The sequence below is a fragment of the Ranitomeya imitator genome, chromosome 1 (assembly GCF_032444005.1).
Source record: "Ranitomeya imitator isolate aRanImi1 chromosome 1, aRanImi1.pri, whole genome shotgun sequence".
NCBI lineage: Eukaryota > Metazoa > Chordata > Amphibia > Anura > Dendrobatidae > Ranitomeya > Ranitomeya imitator.
In genome coordinates, this window is record NC_091282.1 from 13085374 (window position 1) to 13108913 (window position 23540).

General features: G+C 46.7%; 1 protein-coding gene across 1 annotated transcript in view; it reads left to right on the forward strand.

Moving 5' to 3' along the window:
* LOC138658302 (zinc finger protein 91-like) overlaps nucleotides 1-23540 on the forward strand; it is a 117449-nt gene that overhangs the window by 47590 nt on the left and 46319 nt on the right. The window contains exons 7-10 of the mRNA XM_069745778.1: nucleotides 9774-9892; nucleotides 10021-10144; nucleotides 14534-14631; nucleotides 14710-14788. Coding sequence (XP_069601879.1) covers nucleotides 9774-9892; nucleotides 10021-10144; nucleotides 14534-14631; nucleotides 14710-14788 — 420 coding nt within the window. The remainder of the gene's footprint in view (nucleotides 1-9773; nucleotides 9893-10020; nucleotides 10145-14533; nucleotides 14632-14709; nucleotides 14789-23540) is intronic.

The window sequence follows — 23540 nt, forward strand, 5'->3', positions numbered from 1 at the left end:
TACATAGTATGGCAATGCAATACAACCTAATGCACGTTATAAATACTTACGCTCTCTGGGCAAGGACCGGTCTTAAAAATGCCAGAACGCGATGGTATTTGTACGTTCGGATCCTTGCTCCTGAACCACTGGGCACACGGCTCTCTTGACGCAGGTCCTTGTTGAAGCGGTCCTTAATCGAACGCCAACGTGTTTTGACTTTGGCCACTGTTAAAAAAACCAATTTTGGTCAGAAAAAGGACTTTGGGCCGTGCTCACACAACTGTGTGTGATGAGAGAAACTCCTGAGAGTTTCTTTCATCACACACAGTTGAGTGAGCACGGCCAAGGTCTCTGCTGCTTCATGCTGCAGTGCAATACTTACCAAATGCACTTCGGACCCGAGTCGGGGTGTTGTCCCAGCCATCCCACAGCTCTTTGGCCACCTCATTCCATAGGCGCCACAATGTGACGTTGTGTGGGTGCAGTGGATCCCGGGTGTCCCACAACGGGTCTCGCTCCTGGACCAGGGCGATGAGGAGTTCATTCTCTATGAGATCATCCTCCCATTGTGAATCCTAAAAAATAAATAAAGTCATTAAAGTTTGGTCAATTAACATAAGGAAAAGAAAGAAAAAAGATGCAGAGAAATTGCATGAATAGGAAAGTCAACATACTAAAGCATTCCAGAAGAAAAAAGTAAAGAAATACGAATGGAAAGAAAAGGAAGATTCAAGAGTATGACACTGAGGATACATAAAAAACAGTCAGCCTTGTGTGCATACCCGCTGCCATCTTTCCACCGGACCTTGACTCCGCTGCTCCTGGACAGTCTCTGCCGCAGATGAAGAAGAGCTCTAAAAAAATGAAAAACAAAAAATGCCCCATGTGTGGATGTGACAGTGAATACTTACCAATCGGACGAGACAAGTACTCGCCTCACTCACATGCTCGACTTCTAACGGCCCAGGAAGAAACTCCTCATGAGAAGAAGCCGAAGAAGACATTCTGATGCATGTAGAAAGTAGAAAGAAAGAAATGGCAGAAATTAGGACATGTAGAGACAGAAAATAGAAAATAAAGGCATTGGCTTGGATATACATTGTTCAGAGGCTTGTTTTCTCAAAGGTGCTGTGGTCCGTCTGTTCTCCTTGGCTGTCTGCTGAGTAGTGACCTGCAAATGTTCACTACCTCCCTTTATCACCTACTATGTGGGGGGTGGCTTATCAATGTCTAGACATGTTGTTTTCAATTGAAACGCATGCATCCGCGAACGCAACCAAATGCATGTGCTTCTGAACGCATGCGTTCATATAGACAGCAATGCGTTTTTTTTGCCGCAAAACTTGCGCAATCAACCGCATGCGTTACCAGGCAGCAAATTGACGCCTCTAAAAATAACTACATGTTGCATTTCCGCACCAAACTGCAAACGTCGAAACGACGCATGCGTCGTCAAATGCGGTAAAACGCGAACAATCACAAATGCATGCGTTCCTAATGTTAAATATAGGAATACACAACGCATGCGGATATATGTGGTTGAAACGCTGCGGACTCAAACGCAAATGTGAAACCGGCCTTAGAGAGTAATACATAAAGGTACCATCACACTCAGCAACTTTGCAAAGAGAACGACAACAATCCGTGACGTTGCAGCGTCCTGGATAGTGATCTCGTTGTGTTTGACACGCAGCAGCTATCTGGATCCCGCTGTGATATCGCTGGTCGGAGCTAGAAGTCCAGAACTTTATTTCGTCGCCAGGTCGGCGTGTATCATCATGTTTGACATCAAAAGCAACGACGCCAGCAAAGAGCATAGGGCCCCTAGATGTGTGTCGGATCAGTACACTCCGGCTGTTTGACATGGAGCCAACAACCAGCAAGAACGAGAAGTGAGTCGCCGTTACGTCACTGGATCGCTCCTGCATCGTTCTGGAGTTGCTGTGTTTGACGTCTCTACAGGGACCTAAACAGCGACGCTCCAGCGATCTAGTTTAGGTCGGCTCGTTGTCTATATCGCTGCAGCGTCGCTGAGTGTGACGGTACCTTAAAGGTACCGTCACATTTAGCGACGCTGCAGCGATCTAGACAACGATCCCGATCGCTGCAGCGTCGCTGGAGAGCTGTCACACAGACAGCTCTCCAGCGACCAACGATGCCGAAGTCCCCTGGTAACCAGGGTAAACATCGGGTTACTAAGCGCAGGGCCGTGCTTAGTAACCCGATGTTTACCCTTGTTAACAGTGTAAACGTAAAAAAAAACAAACACTACATACTTACATTCCGGTGTCTGTCCCCCGGCACTCTGCTTCTCTGCACTGACTGAGCGCCAGCCGGAAAGCACAGCGGTGACGTCACCGCTGTGCTCTGCCTTACGGCTGGCCGGCGCTCACAGTGCAGGAAAGCACAGCGCCGGGGGACAGACACCAGAATGTAAGTATGTAGTTTTTTTTTACGTTTACGCTGGTAACCAGGGTAAACATCGGGTTACTAAGCGCGGCCCTGTGCTTAGTAACCCAATGTTTACCCTGGTTACCAGTGAAGACATCGCTGGATCGGTGTCACACACGCCGATTCAGCGATGTCAGCGGGAGATCCAGCGACGAAATAAAGTTCTGGACTTTCTGCTCCGACCAACGATGGCACAGCAGGATCCAGATCGCTGCTGCGTGTCAATCACAACGATATCGCTATCCAGGACGCTGCAACGTCACGGATCGCTAGCGATATCATTGTGAAGTTGGTCAGTGTGAAGGTACGTTAAGACTACAGCCGAGCAGCAGGGGGCGCTGTTCAGAAGAGCAAACAATCTGAGGAAACAGCAATGCTGAAACCAGTGTGTACTGGAGACTAATACAGGGATATAATGAGGCCTCACTGTACAGGGAAACACCGGGAGCCAGGACTGAGGAAAACGGATTACTATAAAAAAGAGTCGGCAAAGAGAGCCGGGCTGCCATCACTACGGCCGGCGCCCCCTGACAGGACGTTCCCGCGCTTTCTAGTCAGCACAACACGGTGAGGAGAATGTCAGGAGACAGAACAAGGAGGAGGAGCCTGGACTGTGAGAGGGGGAGGAGCTGTGTGTGTGTGACTGTGCTGAGGTGCCCCGCCCCCAGATCACATGACAGTGACGTCACCACAGGTCCTTCAGCTCTCAGTGCACTGCAGCAGCTCCGTCCTGGTTGTGTGCAGCTCGTGTTCTCTGGTGTCAGCCAGCAGCAGATTTCCCGCCATTCCGGTGAGATTACAGGAGGGTTTGTGGTAAATCTGTGAGAGGAGAGTGTGGGGTGAGATCAGAGCTGTTCCTGTGGAGGCTCCTGCTCCCTGTGACTGCGGCTCCTCAGTGTTGGGAACGGACAGCATTGTATGGGGGATGTGCAGCGTCTGCTCCTCATCTCACGGCCCTGCTGGAGGTGTAGTTACCTCAGTGACCGTCCTCTGCTGGAGGTGTAGTTACCACGGTGACCGTCCTCCTCCTACGCGGCTGATAATGAGCGGTCAGATCGGCGGAGGAGGCCGCGGTGGAGTTTTGTGGCTTTTCCTCCAGATTCCTCCTGATAAATGTTGATATTTGGCAGAATTTAGTGATTGTCGTTCTCTCGTCCCCGGTGATTTCCATCTTCTCCTTCATCATGAATTTTTCCGGCAGGACGAGATCCCTCCAGCTGATCCAGTGCTCATCCCTCCTCCTCCTGAATGACCCCGAGGATGGACGAGGACAGGGATGAGACCACCAGAAGATTATTCCACTTCGCCCTGGAGATCATCTCCCTGCTGAGCGGAGAGGTAACTCCTCTACATTTCTATCAGCTTTATTGTGTTCTGTGACAAGTCCGACATCCAGAATAGAGAGAAGGATTCTTTACTGTAAGAGCAGTGATTGTGTGGAGCTCTCTGCCCGGAGGAGTTGTCATGGGGATTCCCTATAAGAGCTGTAGAGGGGCCGGGATGTCTGTCCGGAGGGGAATAATATTCCCGGTTATGGCCCCAGATTACTGGAGACGGTTATTGATCCCGGGATTTCTACTGATTGTCAGATCTGGAGTCGGGAAGGAATCTTCTCCCTAAGTGTCTCTCTCCATACACAGGATTACACAATAGTGAGGAAGACACCGGGGGACGGTGTGACTCCCATCATCCATCTCCAGGAGTCAGGAGGGCGGAGCCCGGGCCCCATCACAGAGCCTCCCCCGCAGTCCCTGCTACATGGGAGGAACAAGAAGATCCTGGAGCTCAGCAACAAGATGATTGAGCTGCTGAGCGGAGAGGTGACTGCTGGGAGATTATACAGCACTGGAGGATTCTGGGTGATGAGCGGAGAGGTGACTGCTGGGACATTATACAGGACTGGAGGATTCTGGGTGATGAGCGGAGAGATGACTGCTGGGAGATTATACAGGACTGGAGGATTCTGGGTGATGAGTGGAGAGGTGACTGCTGGGAGATTATACAGCACTGGAGGATTCTGGGTGATGAGCGGAGAGGTGACTGCTGGGACATTATACAGGACTGGAGGATTCTGGGTGATGAGCGGAGAGGTGACTGCTGGGACATTATACAGCACTGGAGGATTCTGGGTGATGAGCGGAGAGGTGACTGCTGAGACATTATACAGGACTGGAGGATTCTGGGTGATGAGCGGAGAGGTGACTGCTGGGACATTATACAGCACTGGAGGATTCTGGGTGATCGGAGAGGTGACTGCTGGGACATTATACAGCACTGGAGGATTCTGGGTGATGAGCGGAGAGGTGACTGCTGGGACATTATACAGCACTGGAGGATTCTGGGTGATGAGCGGAGAGGTGACTGCTGGGACATTATACAGCACTGGAGGATTCTGGGTGATGAGCGGAGAGGTGACTGCTGGGAGATTATACAGGACTGGAGGATTCTGGGTGATGAGCGGAGAGGTGACTGCTGGGACATTATACAGGACTGGAGGATTCTGGGTGATGACCACAGAGGTGACTGCTGGGACATTATACAGCACTGGAGGATTCTGGGTGATGAGCGGAGAGGTGACTGCTGGGACATTATACAGGACTGGAGGATTCTGGGTGATGAGCGGAGAGGTGACTGCTGGGACATTATACAGCACTGGAGGATTCTGGGTGATGAGCGGAGAGGTGACTGCTGGGACATTATACAGCACTGGAGGATTCTGGGTGATGAGCAGAGAGGTGACTGCTGGGACATTATACAGGACTGGAGGATTCTGGGTGATGAGCGGAGAGGTGACTGCTGGGACATTATACAGGACTGGAGGATTCTGGGTGATGAGCGGAGAGGTGACTGCTGGGACATTATACAGCACTGGAGGATTCTGGGTGATGAGCGGAGAGGTGACTGCTGGGACATTATACAGCACTGGAGGATTCTGGGTGATGAGCGGAGAGGTGACTGCTGGGACATTATACAGGACTGGAGGATTCTGGGTGATGAGCGGAGAGGTGACTGCTGGGACATTATACAGCACTGGGGGATTCTGGGTGATGAGCGGAGAGGTGACTGCTGGGACATTGTACAGCACTGGAGGATTCTGGGTGATGAGTGGAGCGGTGACTGCTGGGACATTATACATCACTGGAGGATTCTGGTTGAGTGGAGCGGTGACTGCTGGGACATTATACAGGATTGGAGGATTCTGGGTGATGAGCGGAGAGGTGACTGCTGGGACATTATACAGCACTGGAGGATTCTGGGTGATGAATCGCCACACACATTCGCCAGAAGACTCGCTACACTCATCAGGAGGGCGTTAAACTAGAAGAAGAGGGGACGGGAAGAAAAACATTAGACTCGAACAAAGACGACCCAGGAAAACATACTCAGAAGGGAGGTAAGAACATTTCTAAAACAATCCACAGTGAGGAGATTGGAACAAAACAAAATCCTCTAAACTGCATGCTCGCAAACGCCAGAAGCCTGACAAACAAGATGGAAGAACTAGAAGCAGAAATATCTACAGGTAACTTTGACATAGTGGGAATAACCGAGACATGGTTAGATGAAAGCTATGACTGGGCAGTTAACTTACAGGGTTACAGTCTGTTTAGAAAGGATCGTAAAAATCGGAGAGGAGGAGGGGTTTGTCTCTATGTAAAGTCTTGTCTAAAGTCCACTTTAAGGGAGGATATTAGCGAAGGGAATGAGGATGTCGAGTCCATATGGGTTGAAATTCATGGAGGGAAAAATGGTAACAAAATTCTCATTGGGGTCTGTTACAAACCCCCAAATATAACAGAAAGCATGGAAAGTCTACTTCTAAAGCAGATAGATGAAGCTGCAACCCATAATGAGGTCCTGGTTATGGGGGACTTTAACTACCCGGATATTAACTGGGAAACAGAAACCTGTGAAACCCATAAAGGCAACAGGTTTCTGCTAATAACCAAGAAAAATTATCTTTCACAATTGGTGCAGAATCCAACCAGAGGAGCAGCACTTTTAGACCTAATACTATCTAATAGACCTGACAGAATAACAAATCTGCAGGTGGTTGGGCATTTAGGAAATAGCGACCACAATATTGTACAGTTTCACCTGTCTTTCACTAGGGGGACTTGTCAGGGAGTCACAAAAACATTGAACTTTAGGAAGGCAAAGTTTGAACAGCTTAGAGATGCCCTTAATCTGGTAGACTGGGACAATATCCTCAGAAATGAGAATACAGATAATAAATGGGAAATGTTTAAGAACATCCTAAATAGGCAGTCTAAGCGGTTTATACCTTGTGGGAATAAAAGGACTAGAAATAGGAAAAACCCAATGTGGCTAAACAAAGAAGTAAGACAGGCAATTAACAGTAAAAAGAAAGCATTTGCACTACTAAAGCAGGATGGCACCATTGAAGCTCTAAAAAACTATAGGGAGAAAAATACTTTATCTAAAAAACTAATTAAAGCTGCCAAAAAGGAAACAGAGAAGCACATTGCTAAGGAGAGTAAAACTAATCCCAAACTGTTCTTCAACTATATCAATAGTAAAAGAATAAAAACTGAAAATGTAGGCCCCTTAAAAAATAGTGAGGAAAGAATGGTTGTAGATGACGAGGAAAAAGCTAACATATTAAACACCTTCTTCTCCACGGTATTCACGGTGGAAAATGAAATGCTAGGTGAAATCCCAAGAAACAATGAAAACCCTATATTAAGGGTCACCAATCTAACCCAAGAAGAGGTGCGAAACCGGCTAAATAAGATTAAAATAGATAAATCTCCGGGTCCGGATGGCATACACCCACGAGTACTAAGGGAACTAAGTAATGTAATAGATAAACCATTATTTCTTATTTTTAGTGACTCTATAGCGACAGGGTCTGTTCCGCAGGACTGGCGCATAGCAAATGTGGTGCCAATATTCAAAAAGGGCTCTAAAAGTGAACCTGGAAATTATAGGCCAGTAAGTCTAACCTCTATTGTTGGTAAAATATTTGAAGGGTTTCTGAGGGATGTTATTCTGGATTATCTCAATGAGAATAACTGTTTAACTCCATATCAGCATGGGTTTATGAGAAATCGCTCCTGTCAAACCAATCTAATCAGTTTTTATGAAGAGGTAAGCTATAGGCTGGACCACGGTGAGTCATTGGACGTGGTATATCTCGATTTTTCCAAAGCGTTTGATACCGTGCCGCACAAGAGGTTGGTACACAAAATGAGAATGCTTGGTCTGGGGGAAAATGTGTGTAAATGGGTTAGTAACTGGCTTAGTGATAGAAAGCAGAGGGTGGTTATAAATGGTATAGTCTCTAACTGGGTCGCTGTGACCAGTGGGGTACCGCAGGGGTCAGTATTGGGACCTGTTCTCTTCAACATATTCATTAATGATCTGGTAGAAGGTTTACACAGTAAAATATCGATATTTGCAGATGATACAAAACTATGTAAAGCAGTTAATACAAGAGAAGATAGTATTCTGCTACAGATGGATCTGGATAAGTTGGAAACTTGGGCTGAAAGGTGGCAGATGAGGTTTAACAATGATAAATGTAAGGTTATACACATGGGAAGAGGGAATCAATATCACCATTACACACTGAACGGGAAACCACTGGGTAAATCTGACAGGGAGAAGGACTTGGGGATCCTAGTTAATGATAAACTTACCTGGAGCAGCCAGTGCCAGGCAGCAGCTGCCAAGGCAAACCGGATCATGGGGTGCATTAAAAGAGGTCTGGATACACATGATGAGAGCATTATACTGCCTCTGTACAAATCCCTAGTTAGACCGCACATGGAGTACTGTGTCCAGTTTTGGGCACCGGTGCTCAGGAAGGATATAATGGAACTAGAGAGAGTACAAAGGAGGGCAACAAAATTAATAAAGGGGATGGGAGAACTACAATACCCAGATAGATTAGCGAAATTAGGATTATTTAGTCTAGAAAAAAGACGACTGAGGGGCGATCTAATAACCACGTATAAGTATATAATGGGACAATGCAAATATCTCGCTGAGGATCTGTTTATACCAAGGAAGGTGACGGGCACAAGGGGGCATTCTTTGCGTCTGGAGGAGAGAAGGTTTTTCCACCAACATAGAAGAGGATTCTTTACTGTTAGGGCAGTGAGAATCTGGAATTGCTTGCCTGAGGAGGTGGTGATGGCGAACTCAGTCGAGGGGTTCAAGAGAGGCCTGGATGTCTTCCTGGAGCAGAACAATATTGTATCATACAATTATTAGGTTCTGTAGAAGGACGTAGATCTGGGGATTTATTATGATGGAATATAGGCTGAACTGGATGGACAAATGTCTTTTTTCGGCCTTACTAACTATGTTACTATGTTACTATGATGACCGGAGAGGTGACTGCTGGGCATTATACAGCACTGGAGGATTCTGGGTGATGAGCGGAGAGGTGACTGCTGGGACATTATACAGGACTGGAGGATTCTGGGTGATGAGCACAGAGGTGACTGCTGGGACATTATACAGCACTGGAGGATTCTGGGTGATGAGCGGAGAGGTGACTGCTGGGACATTATACAGAACGGCAATGGAGGATTCTGGGTGATGAGCGGAGAGGTGACCGCTGGGACATTATACAGGACAGCACTGGAGGATTGTGGGTGATAACCGGAGAGGTGACTGCTGGGACATTATACAGGACGGCACTTAAGGATTCTGGGTGATGATCGGAGAGGTGACTGCTGGGACATTATACAGAACGGCAATGGAGGATTCTGGGTGATGAGCGGAGAGGTGACCGCTGGGACATTATACAGGACAGCACTGGAGGATTCTGGGTGATGGGCAAAGAGATGACTGCTTGGACATTATACAGCACTGGAGGATTCTGGGTGATGAGCGGAGAGGTGACTGCTGGGACATTATACAGAATGGCAATGGAAGATTCTGGGTGATGAGCGGAGAGGTGACTGCTGGGACATTATACAGCACTGGAGGATTCTGGGTGATAACCGGAGAGGTGACTGCCTGGACATTATACAGGACTGGAGGATTCTGGGTGATGAGCGGAGAGGTGACTGCTGGGACATGATACAGGAAGGCACTAGAGGATTCTGGGTGATGAGCGCAGAGGTGACTGCTGGGATATTGTACAGGATGGCACTGGAGGATTCTGGGTGATGAGCGGAGAGGTGACTGCTGGGACATTATACAGGACGGCACTGGAGGATTCTGGGTGATGAGCGGAGAGGTGACTGCTGGGACATTATACAGGACGGCACTGGAGGATTCTGGGTGATGAGCGGAGAGGTGACTGCTGGGACATTATACAGCACTGGAGGATTCTGGGTGATGACGGTGTTGCTGTTGTCAAGTTCCTATAAGGTGTCAGGATGTCGCTGTCTATCTCTCCAAGGTGGAGTGGGTATCTAGAAGGACACCAGGATCGGTACCAGGACGTGAAGATGGAGGAGCTCCGGTGGAGAGCGGAGAGGTGACTGCTGGGACATTATACATAACGGCACTGTAGGATTCTGGGTGATGAGCGGAGAGGTGACTGCTGGGACATTAAACAGGACAGCACTGGAGGATTCTGGGTGATGACGGTGTGATTGTTGTCAGGTTCCTATAAGGTGTCAGGACGTCGCTGTCTATCTGTCCATGGAGGAGTGGGAGTATCTAGAAGGACACCAGGATCGGTACCAGGACGTGATGATGGAGGAGCTCCGGCCTCTTACACCACGAGGTGAGAGGCTCCTTGTTGGCTCCGGTGGATGTGATGACGTTTCTCCGGCGTCGTCCTATAATAGATGATTTTTCTCCAGACTTGCTCCGGTTTTCTCTACATTTTCTCAGTGTGACAATAGCTTTCATTTCCCTGATTATTTTCTTCTGATCTGTGAGTCGCGGTTTCTCCGCTGTCGTCTCGTCTTCATCAGTCTTGAGTCTTCGTTAAAGCATCGGTCACATTTTGTCTGCAGATGTCCCGTCCTTCTGTCCATTCTATCCTGTGAGTTCTTTCGGTTCCTAAGTCTGTCGTGGATTGTTACTCAGATAGAAAAAGGAGACACCAAAAGCGCAATCGGGTCTTATCTCACGTTGCATAGGGTGCACTCACCAAGAGAACTACTCACCTGGTGAGAATGATAAAAAGAATTATAGTAATAATGGCGGCTGCTGCAGATCCACAGGTCAGTGCCGGACCTGGTAGAAGTATACACTTAGTAGGAAAAGAGGTTCATCATCGCGCTGCCATCAGAAGAATTCCAGGAATAGTAAAGGTTCAACGTGGTTTATTCAACGCGTTGCAGGGTTCAGACGACCCCTTCGTCAGGACATACCACTTGCAATACACTATTGTTGCTCAGCAGAGTCAGGGTTAATTTGATTTGGTTAAGAGGTTCTTTTGATTGCCCGTTATTGCATTTTAATGCAATGTTGCGGCAACAAAAGACCATAATTCTGGCGTTTTAACTTTTTTATCGGTACGCTATTTAGCGATACGAAATATGTGTAGGTTTGATTTTTATTTTGAGTGGGGCAAAAGGGGGGTGATTTAAACTTTTAAAATGTTTTAATATTTTTACAAACATTTTTTGGTGCTCATAGCAATCCAGCACTAACAACCATAGAAGTCTCAAGGAGACCTCTGGTCGTCATGCCGTCATACGTCCGGGCTCAGAAGGTATGCCCAAACAGTGGTTTACCCCCACACATGGGGTACCAGCATACTCAGGACAAACTGGGCAACAACTATTGGGGTCCAATTTCTCCTGTTACCCTTGCGAAAATAAAAAATTGCTTGCTAAAACATAATTTTTGAGGAAAGAAAAATGATTTTTTATTTTCACGGCTCTGTGTTATAAACTTCTGTGAAGCACTTGGGGATTTAAAGTGGTCACCGCACATCTAGATTAGTTACATGGGAGGTCTAGTTTCAAAAATTAACATATAGGGTATCGGCGTACTGAGGACAAATTGTACAATAACTTTTGGGGACCAGTTTCTCCTTTTACCCTTGGGAAAATAAAAAAGAAATGTTGTTAAAATCATTTTTGTTACTATAAAGTTAAATGTTCATTTTTTCCTTCCATGTTGCTTCTGCTGTGAAGCACCTGAAGGGTTAATAAACTTCTTGAATGTGGTTTTGAGCACCTTGAGGGGTGCAGTTTTTAGAATGGTGTCACTTTTGGGTATTTTCAGCCATATAGACCCCTCAAACTTACTTCAAATGTAAGGTGGTCATTGTAAACTTCGTTGTAAAAATTAGAAATCGCTGGTCAAATTTTAACCCTTATAATTTCCTAGCAAAAAAAAAATGTTGCTTCCAAAATTGTGCTGATGTATAGTAGACATGTGGGTAATGTTATTTATTAACTATTTTGTGTCACATAACTCTCTCGTTTAACAGAATAAAAATTCAAAATTTGAAAATTGTGAAATTTTAGCCAAATTTCCATTTTTGTCACAAATAAACGCAAAAATTATCGACCTAAATTTATCACTAACATGAAGCCCAATATGTCACGAAAAAACAGTCTCAGAACCGCTAGGATCCGTTGAAGCGTTCCTGAGTTATTACCTCATAAAGGGACACTGGTCAGAATTGCAAAAAATGGCCAGGTCATTAAGGTCAAAATAGGTTGGGTCATGAAGGGATTAACCTTCAGTCATGGGGTTAACCTGCAGATTAATAATGTTTTGAACTTGCCCGGCGCCTGCACTGAGAGCCCCTCTGCCAGGAGGAAATCAACTTTATTCCCTGGCAGCGTTTGTCTTCCAGCCATAGAGGTGCAGCCGGCGCGGCTTCAGTGACCCCTCAGAATATAGTGAGCAGCAGCTGAACCTGCGCCTCGGCACTGACTGATGGCCAGCTCTAAGGGTACCGTCTCACGGTGGCACTGTGGTCGCTACGACAGCACGATCCGTGACGTTCCAGCGATATCCTTACGATCTCGCTGTGTCTGACACGCTACTGCGATCAGGGACCCCGCTGAGAATCGTACGTCGTAGCAGATCGTTTGAAACTTCATTTCGTCGCTGGATCTCCCGCAGACATCGCTGAATCGGCGTGTGTGACGCCGATTCAGCGATGTCTTCACTGGTAACCAGGGTAAACATCTGGTTACTAAGCGCAGGGCCGTGCTTAGTAACCCGATGTTTACCCTGGTTACCAGTGTAAATGTAAAAAAAAACAAAAAAAAAAACACTACATACTTACATTCCCGGTGTCTGGTCATGTCCCCCGCCATCAGCTTCCCGCACTGACTGGTGAGCGCCGGCCGGCCGTAAAGTACAGCACAGCGGTGACGTCACCGCTGTACTTTACGGCCGGCGCTCAGTCAGTGCGGGGAGCTGAAGGTGAGGGACATGACCAGACACCGGGAATGTAAGTATGTAGTGTTTTTTTTTTTACATTTACAACGGTAACAAGGGTAAACATCGGGTTACTAAGCGCGGCCCTGCACTTAGTAACCCGATGTTTACCCTGGTTACCGGGGACTTCGGGATCGTTCGTCGCTGGAGAGCTGTCTGTGTGACAGCTCTCCAGCGACCAAACAGCGACGCTGCAGCGATCGGCATCGTTGTCGGTATCGCTGCAGCGTCGCTTAGTGTGACGGTACCCTAATGCTGAGCCATAAAGCTGAGCCAAGTGACAGTCAGTGCAGGGGGCTCGGTAACAGCTGCTGCTCTGTATACACTGACCGTTGACGGTAGCTGCACCCGCCAAAACTCTATGAAAGCTGAACACTGCCAGATGAAATAAGGTTAATCTCCTCCCGGCAGGGGGGCTCTCAGTGCTGACACCGGGCTAGTTTAAAATGCTATCAACTTGCTGATTAACCCCATGTTTGCAGGTTATTAGCGTTATTTTACTTGACAGGTTCCCTTTATATGGCACTGTCAGGCTGTCGGCAGCAGTGAAGTGATTAAATGGCAGCAATCAGAGCTCACTCCACAGAAGCGCACCTGACATCCTTCATGCATGGACACCAAATATCAGGAAGGGGTTAAAGAGCCTTATCACATGACATCAGAATGAACGGGAAGGGGGTCCTAGCCTCCATGGCTCAATGAAAGCAAAATGTAAGGGGGTCTGATCAGAACTTCCTGTTCATGGGGTCTGATCAAAACGATACAAGTGGGATGATGATGCAGGTGTTGGCCCCGCAGGGACATCGGGCCGCACAATGCTGGTAATAATCAGTGTAAGTCTCCCGTAAAGGGTTGTTTGTTTAGTACAATATGTATTATGGGGCTTTTCTGTGGAATCTGACCAGACAATCTCTCCTTGGCTCCCCGTGTACATCAGTAAGCGCCCATGACCCCGGTGCCGGCTCTCTAGTTGTCCTTTCTACACATTGATGGGCGCTAACCGCTGCGTACCGGGTGCACCTACAACACCGTCCTCTCGGGCGCTGTGACTTCTCCCGGCGCTGGGCTTCTCTGCTCTGGCTGTAAGCACAGCGGCGGGCAGCCGGAAAGCAGAGCGGTGACGTCACCGCTCTGCTTTCCGGCCGCTGTGCTTACAGCCAGAGCAGAGAAGCCCAGCGCCGGGGACAGACAGCGGTAGGTAAGTATGTAGCGTTTGTTTTTTTTACTTTAACGATGGTAACCAGGGTAAACATCGGGTTACTAAGCGCGGCCCTGCGCTTAGTAACCCGATGTTTACCCTGGTTACCCGGGGACTTCGGCATCGTTGAAGACAGTTTCAACGATGCCGAAGTCTTTCCCCTGATCGTTGGTCGCTGGAGAGCTGTCTGTGTGACAGCTCTCCAGCGACCAAACAGCGACGCTGCAGCAATCCGGATCGTTGTCGGTATCGCTGCAGCGTCGCTATGTGTGACGGGGCCTTTAGTACGGCTCCTCCATCTGACTGACGAGGGTCTCCTCTGTCCCCCTCCTCAGGGTCCTCATCAGCGGGTGCAGAGCAGAGAGCATTTGGCTTTGGCCTCACTGATTATCACTTCATACTTGGGGCCACAATGTGCTGGGACCTCGGTACCGGTGGTGAGGACAACAACAATGTAACTTGGTCCCTGATGTATAAACCTAGAATTACTGGTTCTGAGAGACGTGTCTCATGTATAGACAGATACACGGCAGGTGATGTATTCAGTCTGTGTCTCCACAGATGGATCCAGGAGGAGAAATCCACCAGAGAGATGTCCCCGTCCTCTGTATCCCCAGGACTGTCCGGAGGAGAATCACAACATCCCGGAGGATCATCAGGTAGATGACACTGAAGCCTCCACAACATCTGACCATGAAGTGATGGGACCTGAGCTCATCTTACATTTTTCTTTTTAGGGTGAAGATCTGATCGATATTAAGGTTGAGGTTATACATGGAGCACAAGAGGCGATCGCAATATGGGCCGATCAGCAGGGTAAGGAGGGGAGACTGTCATGTCTGTTCTGTGGTCACCAACTATAACTCTCATCATCTCATCCCAACCTTTCTTACCTTGAGAGCCACATTCTGCTATGAAAGTTGGTCGAGAGCCACAATGCAGATAGTCATAGAAAAACCTAGAGAAGGCATAAATAATAACATGCAGATTTTCACTTTCACTCTATCCTCATGCATTTTACATTATTGTTATGCAAATTGAACTCTAGTGCCACCTATTGGAAGTAGCAATCTTAAAAGTCAATACCCTTTAACAGTCCCATAAGATGCTTCATATATTATTGGCCCCATATACTGCTCCTTATGGAATTGGCTCCATATACTGCTCCATATGGAATTGGCCCCATATACTGCTCCATATGGAATTGGCCCCATATACTGCTCCATATGGAATTGGCCCCATATACTGCTCCATATGGAATTGGCCCCACATCCTGCTCCATATGGAATTGGCCCCACGTACTGCTCCATATGGAATTGGCCCCACGTACTGCTCCATATGGAATTGGCCCCATAAGATGCTCCATATGGAATTGGCCCCATAAGATGCTCCATATAGAACTGGCCCCATAAGATGCTCCATATTAAATTGGCCCCATAAGATGCTCCCTATATTATTGGCCCCATAGGAGGCTCCCTATATTACTGGCCCCATAGGATGCTCCCTATATTACTGACCCCATAGGATGCTCCCTATATTACTGGCCCCATATAATGCTCCATATTTGGGCCCCGACTGATGGTCCCCATATATTGCTCCAAATATAAAAAAATGAACTACTCACCTCTCGTTGCTTGTCGCTGCTCTGGACTCCTCAGCGACTTCCTGCTCTGCGCTGTGACTGCTCGGTCAGAGGGCGCACACTAGTGACGTCATCGTGCCCTCTGACCTGAACGTCACAGAGGATGGAAGACGCAGGGCTGGAACCGGGAGAGGTAAGTATCGCAAGTGCTGGGGCCCGGAGCAGGCAGGAGTCCACTCACGGGGGCCGGCACCATAGCACGTCAGTGTCCCCGACAGCGAGTAGGCCCCCTGCCTGCTCAGGGTGCCGCCACTTGCCCGGGTGCTGACGCCCGCCCTGGGTGGGTATTACAGGCAGCGGGGCGGCTCCCTAGGGACTTTTTTTACTGTGATCGTCGGCGAGCCACATGTCAGGGGCAGGCGAGCCACATGTGGCTGGAGTTGTAGTACATTGTTCTACAGTTCAGAGACACCTGCAAAAATATGACCTTCATGGAAGAGTCATTAGAAGAAGAACCTCTGCTGCGTCCTCACCATAAAATTCAGCTTCAGAAGTCTGCAAAAGAACATCTAAACAAACCTGATGCATTTTGTAAACAAGCCCTGTGGACCGATGAGGTTAAAATAGAACTCTGTGGCCATAATGATCAAAGGCGTGTGTGGAGAAAAACAGGCACAGAATTTCAGGAAAAGAACATCTCACCAACCATTAAGCACGGGGGTGGATCTATCATGCTTTGGAGTTGTGCTTCAGCCAATGGCATGGGGAACATTTCACAGGTAGAAGGAAGAATGGACTCAATAAAATTTCCACAAATTCTTGATGCAAACATAACACCACCTGTAAAGAAGCTGAATAGAGGAAGAGGATGGCTGCTACACATAGATAATGGTCCTAAACACACGTCACAATTCACCATAGATGACCGCAGAAAGGGCAAGCTGAAGGTTTTACATTGGCCCTCACAGTCCCCTGATTTGATCATCATTGGAAATTTGCGCTAAACCTAAAAATAGCAAAGGAAGCAAGGTTGCCAGGAATCTCACAGAACTGGAAGAATTCTCCAAGGAAGAATAGTGGAAAATCCCTCAAACAAGAATTGAGACTCTTGTCTGGCTATAAAAACCGTTTACAAGCTGTCATACTTGTAAAAGTGGGTGCTACTTGGTACTAACTATGCAGGGGGCCCAGACTTTTGCATCGGCACATTTTCCTTTTTTTTTTGCTTCAAATACAAATGAAATTTGTCATCTTTATCCCTTAGAGATAATTTAATCTTCATCTTGCTTAACTGTTCCCAATAATAGTAATTTTGTCCAGGGGTGTCCAAATTTTAACCCCTTCACAACATGCGCCGTACTAGAACTGCTCTGCGGGAGGTGCATTCCCTAAGCAGCAGTACTAGGATGGCGCATTGCTTTTGCGGCCTCACGCTGAGCGCCACGGCGATCGGGTGCGGGTGTCAGCTGTATGTGACAGCTGACGCCCCGCAACAATGTCCACGATCAGTGCTAGCACCAATCGCAGGCATTTAACCCCTCTGCGATAGCGTCCTGAGGGTCTCTATGGAAACCCTAGGCACCAAGATGGCCGTGGGGTCCTGCAGGGAGGTGGCTTGTAAGTGCCTGCTGAGAGCAGGACCTGAGACCTCTCCTTCTCTGCCTGTCAGATCCTGATCTGATACTAAGCGGAGCAAAGTGTCAGATCAGCGATCTGACATTATTTAGTGATGTCCGATACTGGGACAATGTAAAAAAGTTTTTAAAAATATATAATATATTATAATGTGTAAAAAAAAAAAAAAAAAAAAAAAAAAATCCAAAATAAAGAAAAAATATGTATGTATATTTCTAATAAATAAACTTATTTAAAAAAAAAAAAAAGAATAAAATTGTCGGGGTCGTCACGACAATACCCTTCATCCACCAGTCATTCCAAATCAGATTAAAGCATGTTGGTACCGGATAAGAATGAGTCAGACACAATGCTGGTTCAAACTCATAGCATGCTCGTGTGTCCACACGTAGTGGGAACGTCACAGCAACAACTGACTTTATTTCCTAAAACACAATATTACATGATCTATTGGGGGAAGGTGTGCAGAGGGCGGGGTTAGGCGGGGGTTAAGCAATGTATCTAGTATTCAGTCCTTCTGGTTGGTCCTGACGTCATCTGATGAATCTTCCTTTGTCCACATCTTGTCCACATCGCTTTAAGTATCATTTCCAGAGAAATTATACTTGTCCTTCTGGAATGTGTAGCTTGTTCCTTCAGCCGAGTGAAAGTGGGGCAAAGGTGAATACTGGCAGCCATCTTAAATACAGTTAAATTTGCATCAGCAAGCATGAAAAAGAAAAACTTATTGTTTCACAGCATAAGTATATATTAAAGTACAAAAAGTATAAAGATAAATATATTTTTACCTTGACAAAAGTACACATACAGTGGGGCAAAAAAGTATTTAGTCAGTCAGCAATAGTGCAAGTTCCACCACTTAAAAAGATGAGAGGCGTCTGTAATTTACATCATAGGTAGACCTCAACTATGGGAGACAAACTGGGGGAAAAAAATCCAGAAAATCACATTGTCTGTTTTTTTATCATTTTATTTGCATATTATGGTGGAAAATAAGTATTTGGTCAGAAACAAAATTTCATCTCAATACTTTGTAATATATCCTTTGTTGGCAATGACAGAGGTCAAACGTTTTCTGTAAGTCTTCACAAGGTTGCCACACACTGTTGTTGGTATGTTGGCCCATTCCTCCATGCAGATCTCCTCTAGAGCAGTGATGTTTTTGGCTTTTCGCTTGGTAACACGGACTTTCAACTCCCTCCAAAGGTTTTGTATAGGGTTGAGATCTGGAAACTGGCTAGGCCACTCCAGGAACTTGAAATGCTTCTTACGAAGCCACTCTTTCGTTGCCCTGGCAGTGTGCTTTGGATCATTGTCATGTTGAAAGACCCAGCCACGTTTCATCTTCAATGCCCTTGCTGATGGAAGGAGGTTTGCACTCAAAATCTCACGATACATGGCCCCGTTCATTCTTTCATGTACCCGGATCAGTCGTCCTGGCCCCTTTGCAGAGAAACAGCCCCAAAGCATGATGTTTCCACCACCATGCTTTACAGTAGGTATGGTGTTTGATGGATGCAACTCAGTATTCTTTTTCCTCCAAACACGACAAGTTGTGTTTCTACCAAACAGTTCCAGTTTGGTTTCATCAGACCATAGGACATTCTCCCAAAACTCCTCTGGATCATCCAAATGCTCTCTAGCAAACTTCAGACGGGCCCGGACATGTACTGGCTTAAGCAGTGGGACACGTCTGGCACTGCAGGATCTGAGTCCATGGTGGCGTAGTGTGTTACTTATGGTAGGCCTTGTTACATTGGTCCCAGCTCTCTGCAGTTCATTCACTAGGTCCCCCCGCATGGTTCTGGGATTTTTGCTCACCGTTCTTGTGATCATTCTGACCCCACGGGGTGGGATTTTGCGTGGAGCCCCAGATCGAGGGAGATTATCAGTGGTCTTGTATGTCTTCCATTTTCTAATTATTGCTCCCACTGTTGATTTCTTCACTCCAAGCTGGTTGGCTATTGCAGATTCAGTCTTCCCAGCCTAGTGCAGGGCTACAATTTTGTTTCTGGTGTCCTTTGACAGCGCTTTGGTCTTCACCATAGTGGAGTTTGGAGTCAGACTGTTTGAGGGTGTGCACAGGTGTCTTTTTATACTGATAACAAGTTTAAACAGGTGCCATTACTACAGGTAATGAGTGGAGGAAAGAGGAGACTCTTAAAGAAGAAGTTACAGGTCTGTGAGAGCCAGAAATCTTGATTGTTTGTTTGTTTCTGACCAAATACTTATTTTCCACCATAATATGCAAAAAAAATGATAAAAAAACAGACAATGTGATTTTCTGGATTTTTTTTTCTCAGTTTGTCTCCCATAGTTGAGGTCTACCTATGATGTAAATTACAGACGCCTCTCATCTTTTTAAGTGGTGGAACTTGCACTATTGCTGACTGACTAAATACTTTTTTGCCCCACTGTATTTGGTATCGCCACGTCCATAACAACCCGCTCTATAATACTATCCTACTTGTTAACCCCTTCAATCAGGGCCGGCTCCAGGTTTTTGAGGTCCCTTGGCAAGAGTCACAGAGGGCCCCCCTTTAACACATACCACGATTCATGATGCACAGATACAGCAGAGAAATATAGCACAGCCACGTAGCATATAACACAGCCCACGTAGCATATAGCACAGACATGTGGCATATAACACAGCCCACGTAGCACTAAGTTTTTCCCTAAAAAGAAAGATCCTTCGAGACTGTCCATGTGATGGGGAAAAGGGAGGTGGATTTCTTCATCCAGACACCTCAGAAGCTCTCCCCTTGTGAGAGGCCTCCAGGCAGCTGAACCCTTCACTAGCTTCACATGGAGTTCTCCTGCTGTCCCTAAACTAAATCTCTTAACATCATCTGAGAGTAAAGGGTTTTGTCTATCTTCTTGAGGGGGACATACTTAGGGATCTCCCCTGGATCAGTACCATCGTACTCAGGTGAGTCTACTTCTTGGTTGAGAAAGGTGCCAGTCGGAGTTGCCTCAGTGATAATCTTTTAATACAGGGGAATAACACAACAGAGAATTATCAATCCAACTACAAGAAGGGCAATCAGTACCAGACAAGCTTGTTGAAGGAATCCTTTGAGCCCACCCAACCAGCCGGAAAAGAAAGACGTGTCTACTCCAGCATTAGTTTTTAATTCTGCTGCTAACCCATTTATCTTTTTGAGAGCTATCATGGTCTTTCCATTTACCCCAGAGTTCTGAGGGATATAGGTACAACATTCCTCTCCCACCATCCCACAGACTCCTCCTTTCTCAGCTAAGATCATATCAAGGGCTAGTTGGTTTTGGAGGGTCATTCTAGTATTAGGGCCTAATTCCTCAACTATACCTTGGAAGGCATCACAGGTAAAATTGACAAACCTTTGTTCACTGTAATATATGTAATTGATCCAATCAACATTCTTATTAATCTGCACCTGTGGGATTATGGAAGCAAAGCCAGCATAGATTTGGTTCTGGGCTTTAAATTGGTCAGGCACCCCCCTTGGCACTCCAATGCCATCGACATATACCAATGGATCTTCTTCATAACTCATATGGAGCTGATCGAGACTTCTCCTCTTTCTGGTATATTCATCAGGTGTCTCTGGATCCCAAGGTAAAATCTTGAACTGCATAGCTAGTTTAACAAGGGTGCATTGACCTGTCCAGGCATTAGGCAACCTAGGATGGAGCTTACCATCTCCACATAACCAATAAATATTGTACATATACTGTGTATGATTAGCTAGCAAGTCAGTATCTAGAGAACTGTTCCCTTTGCAGAAACCTGTCTCGAAGACCCCTACTGGTGTACCTGTAGTGTCGTGGGAATTATAGCAGGTATAATTATCAGCTACTACGGTTATCCCTCCTGGGACCTTTAGTTTAGGTGCTTCATGAATTAGTGGGACATAATCTCAGCAATTAGTGGGCTTTAGACCCTTCAACAGATTCATAACACAGGCAGTGGTATTGTCATCAGGAAAAAACAATGCATATGTGTATAGATGTGTATTTGCTGCAGCACAAGCAATACATCCTACAGAGATATTCTGGACTCGTACATTGTATCTTACCCATTCTAACCATAAATTTGTCCTTGGGGCTGTTTGTGTTTCTATGGAGAAGACTTCTTGCCAACTAAGACCTGGAATGGGGATTACTTCGTTAACTATATTTTGCAAACGTTCACCTGGGCCTGTTTTAGCTGTACTGGTAACGGGAGCCTTGGTTGGTCTGAAGCTAATATCCTGGAGCTGTATATGGCCTAAATTCCCATAGTATCCACTATTAAACACATTATGAATGATTCCCTCTACCACCCGCTGAGTCTTGGGGCACTTGACTACATCGCAGAAATCAAATCACCAGATATTTACCGGGGCCGTTAGGTTTACCCAGAGAATAGTGGCACCGGAATTCTTATTTACAATAGGGGCCGAAAAGGTAGGGGCGAAGATGGCCCCTGGCCTCAGGACCAAAAACAACAGCAACATTTTCCTTCGATCATCACTATGAGTAAGCGCTGGTCCGGTCTCTTTTGCAGTGTGCAGCGTGGATCCAGGTGCTCTTTCCTTCAAGTTTTACTGACATAGCTTTTCACGACCATAAAACCACCAGGCTTCAAATTGTGACAAATATCGGTTTCTGCTGAATCTGGAAGGAAAAAAGAAACTAAAACATGGGTGTTAGCAACATTTTTACTAAGCTGAATAACATATTGAACAGCACGGTCAGTTTCTTCTGACAACTACTGAGACTGGAAATTTGCAACTGAGAACCTAACACCAAACAATATCTCATATGGGGACAGGCCATATTTTGCAATAGGGGTAGTACGAACGTGTAAGAGCCCTGGCCATGGAGCCGTAGTCTCCTGCATCATTTTGGTCAATTGTCCCTTCAGTGTACCGTTCAGCCTCTTAACTTTCCCACTGGATTGTGGAGAGTATGGAGGGCTACAGTGGATCCAAGCATTGTCAGAACCTCCTGATACACATGAGAAGAAAAGGCCGGGCCTTGGTCACTTTCAGCAACTTCTGGAACACCATATCTGCATATAAGTTCCATCACCAGTTTCTTTGCTGTGATCTTTGCAGTCACGTTGGTAACGGGGAATGCTTCTGGCCAACTGGAGAACATATCGACAACCACCAGACAATATTCATACCTTCCAGACTTAGGCAACGTGATATGGTCCTGTCGTCCACCTGGAGCTTTTGGAAAGGATAATCGGGCTTAGCAAGATGCTTCGGGGGTACACGTTGAAGTTGACCGGGTTAGCAGGTCTGACAGATACCTCAATGTGTGGGCCCACGTGGCAATAGCAGGGTACATCCGCTTAGGGAGACACACAAGTTGGTCCTTTTTCCAGCGACCATGTCCATACGTGCTCCATCAGCTTTCCACTGCTTCACTTCTTCCTTTGGAGACATTCTCTGCATCATCATTAAGCGGTCTCGCGGGGTCCGGCAGAAAACCTCAGTCTGTCGTAGATCATCAGGTTCCTGTAGAGTCAGTGTTTCTTGTAACTGTTTACGCTGAGAGCGTGTGGTCACCATAGCCTGTATGGTCTGTTCAACGGGTAGAAGAGCAGCGGCTTTTGCTTGCATATCCGCAGAGGCGTTACCAACAGTCTGTTTACTGTTCCTAGGACCGTGCTCCTTAACTTTGATAATGGCCACTTGAGTAGGTAATTCGATTGAGTCCATGAGGGCTTTAACAGCTTCAGCATTCTTCACGGAGTCCCGGCGGTAGTAACAAATCCTCGATTGGCTCATAGGGCTCCGAAATCATGAGCAATACCAAATGCTTACAGTGAGTCCGTGTATATTAGCCCGCCTGTCCTTGGCCAAAGTACATGCAGTAGACAGATCCTGACATTCTGCTTCTTGTGCTGACAGGGAGGGAGGGAGGGAGTGCAGCTCCGTGCACTACAGTATCTTCCATAGTAACAGCGTATCCGGTGTGGAATCTGCCAAAATCATCAGCACATCTTGAACAGTCTTTCAGGGCCTTGTAGAGAGGTTGCATTATGCGGGATGCGTCCGGTATTCACTGACAACAATAAGTACATAGTCCAAGGAAACGCTGGAGTTCAGTCTCATCTTTTGGGAATGGAAGGGAGCTGACGGCTATTTCTCTTCTTTCTTCTGTGAGGTTTCTGGCACCCTGAAGGAGACAGTGACCCAAAAATATCACTTGACCAAGGCAGAACCGAAGTTTCAAGGCCGAAACCCGACAGTTCAGATCTGCCAGATACTTGTGAAAACTAACAGTGGCAACAATGGCTTCCTGCTCTGTCTGTGCACACAACAAAAAACAAAAAAATTACCCACATACTGAAGTAACGTGACATAGGCATAT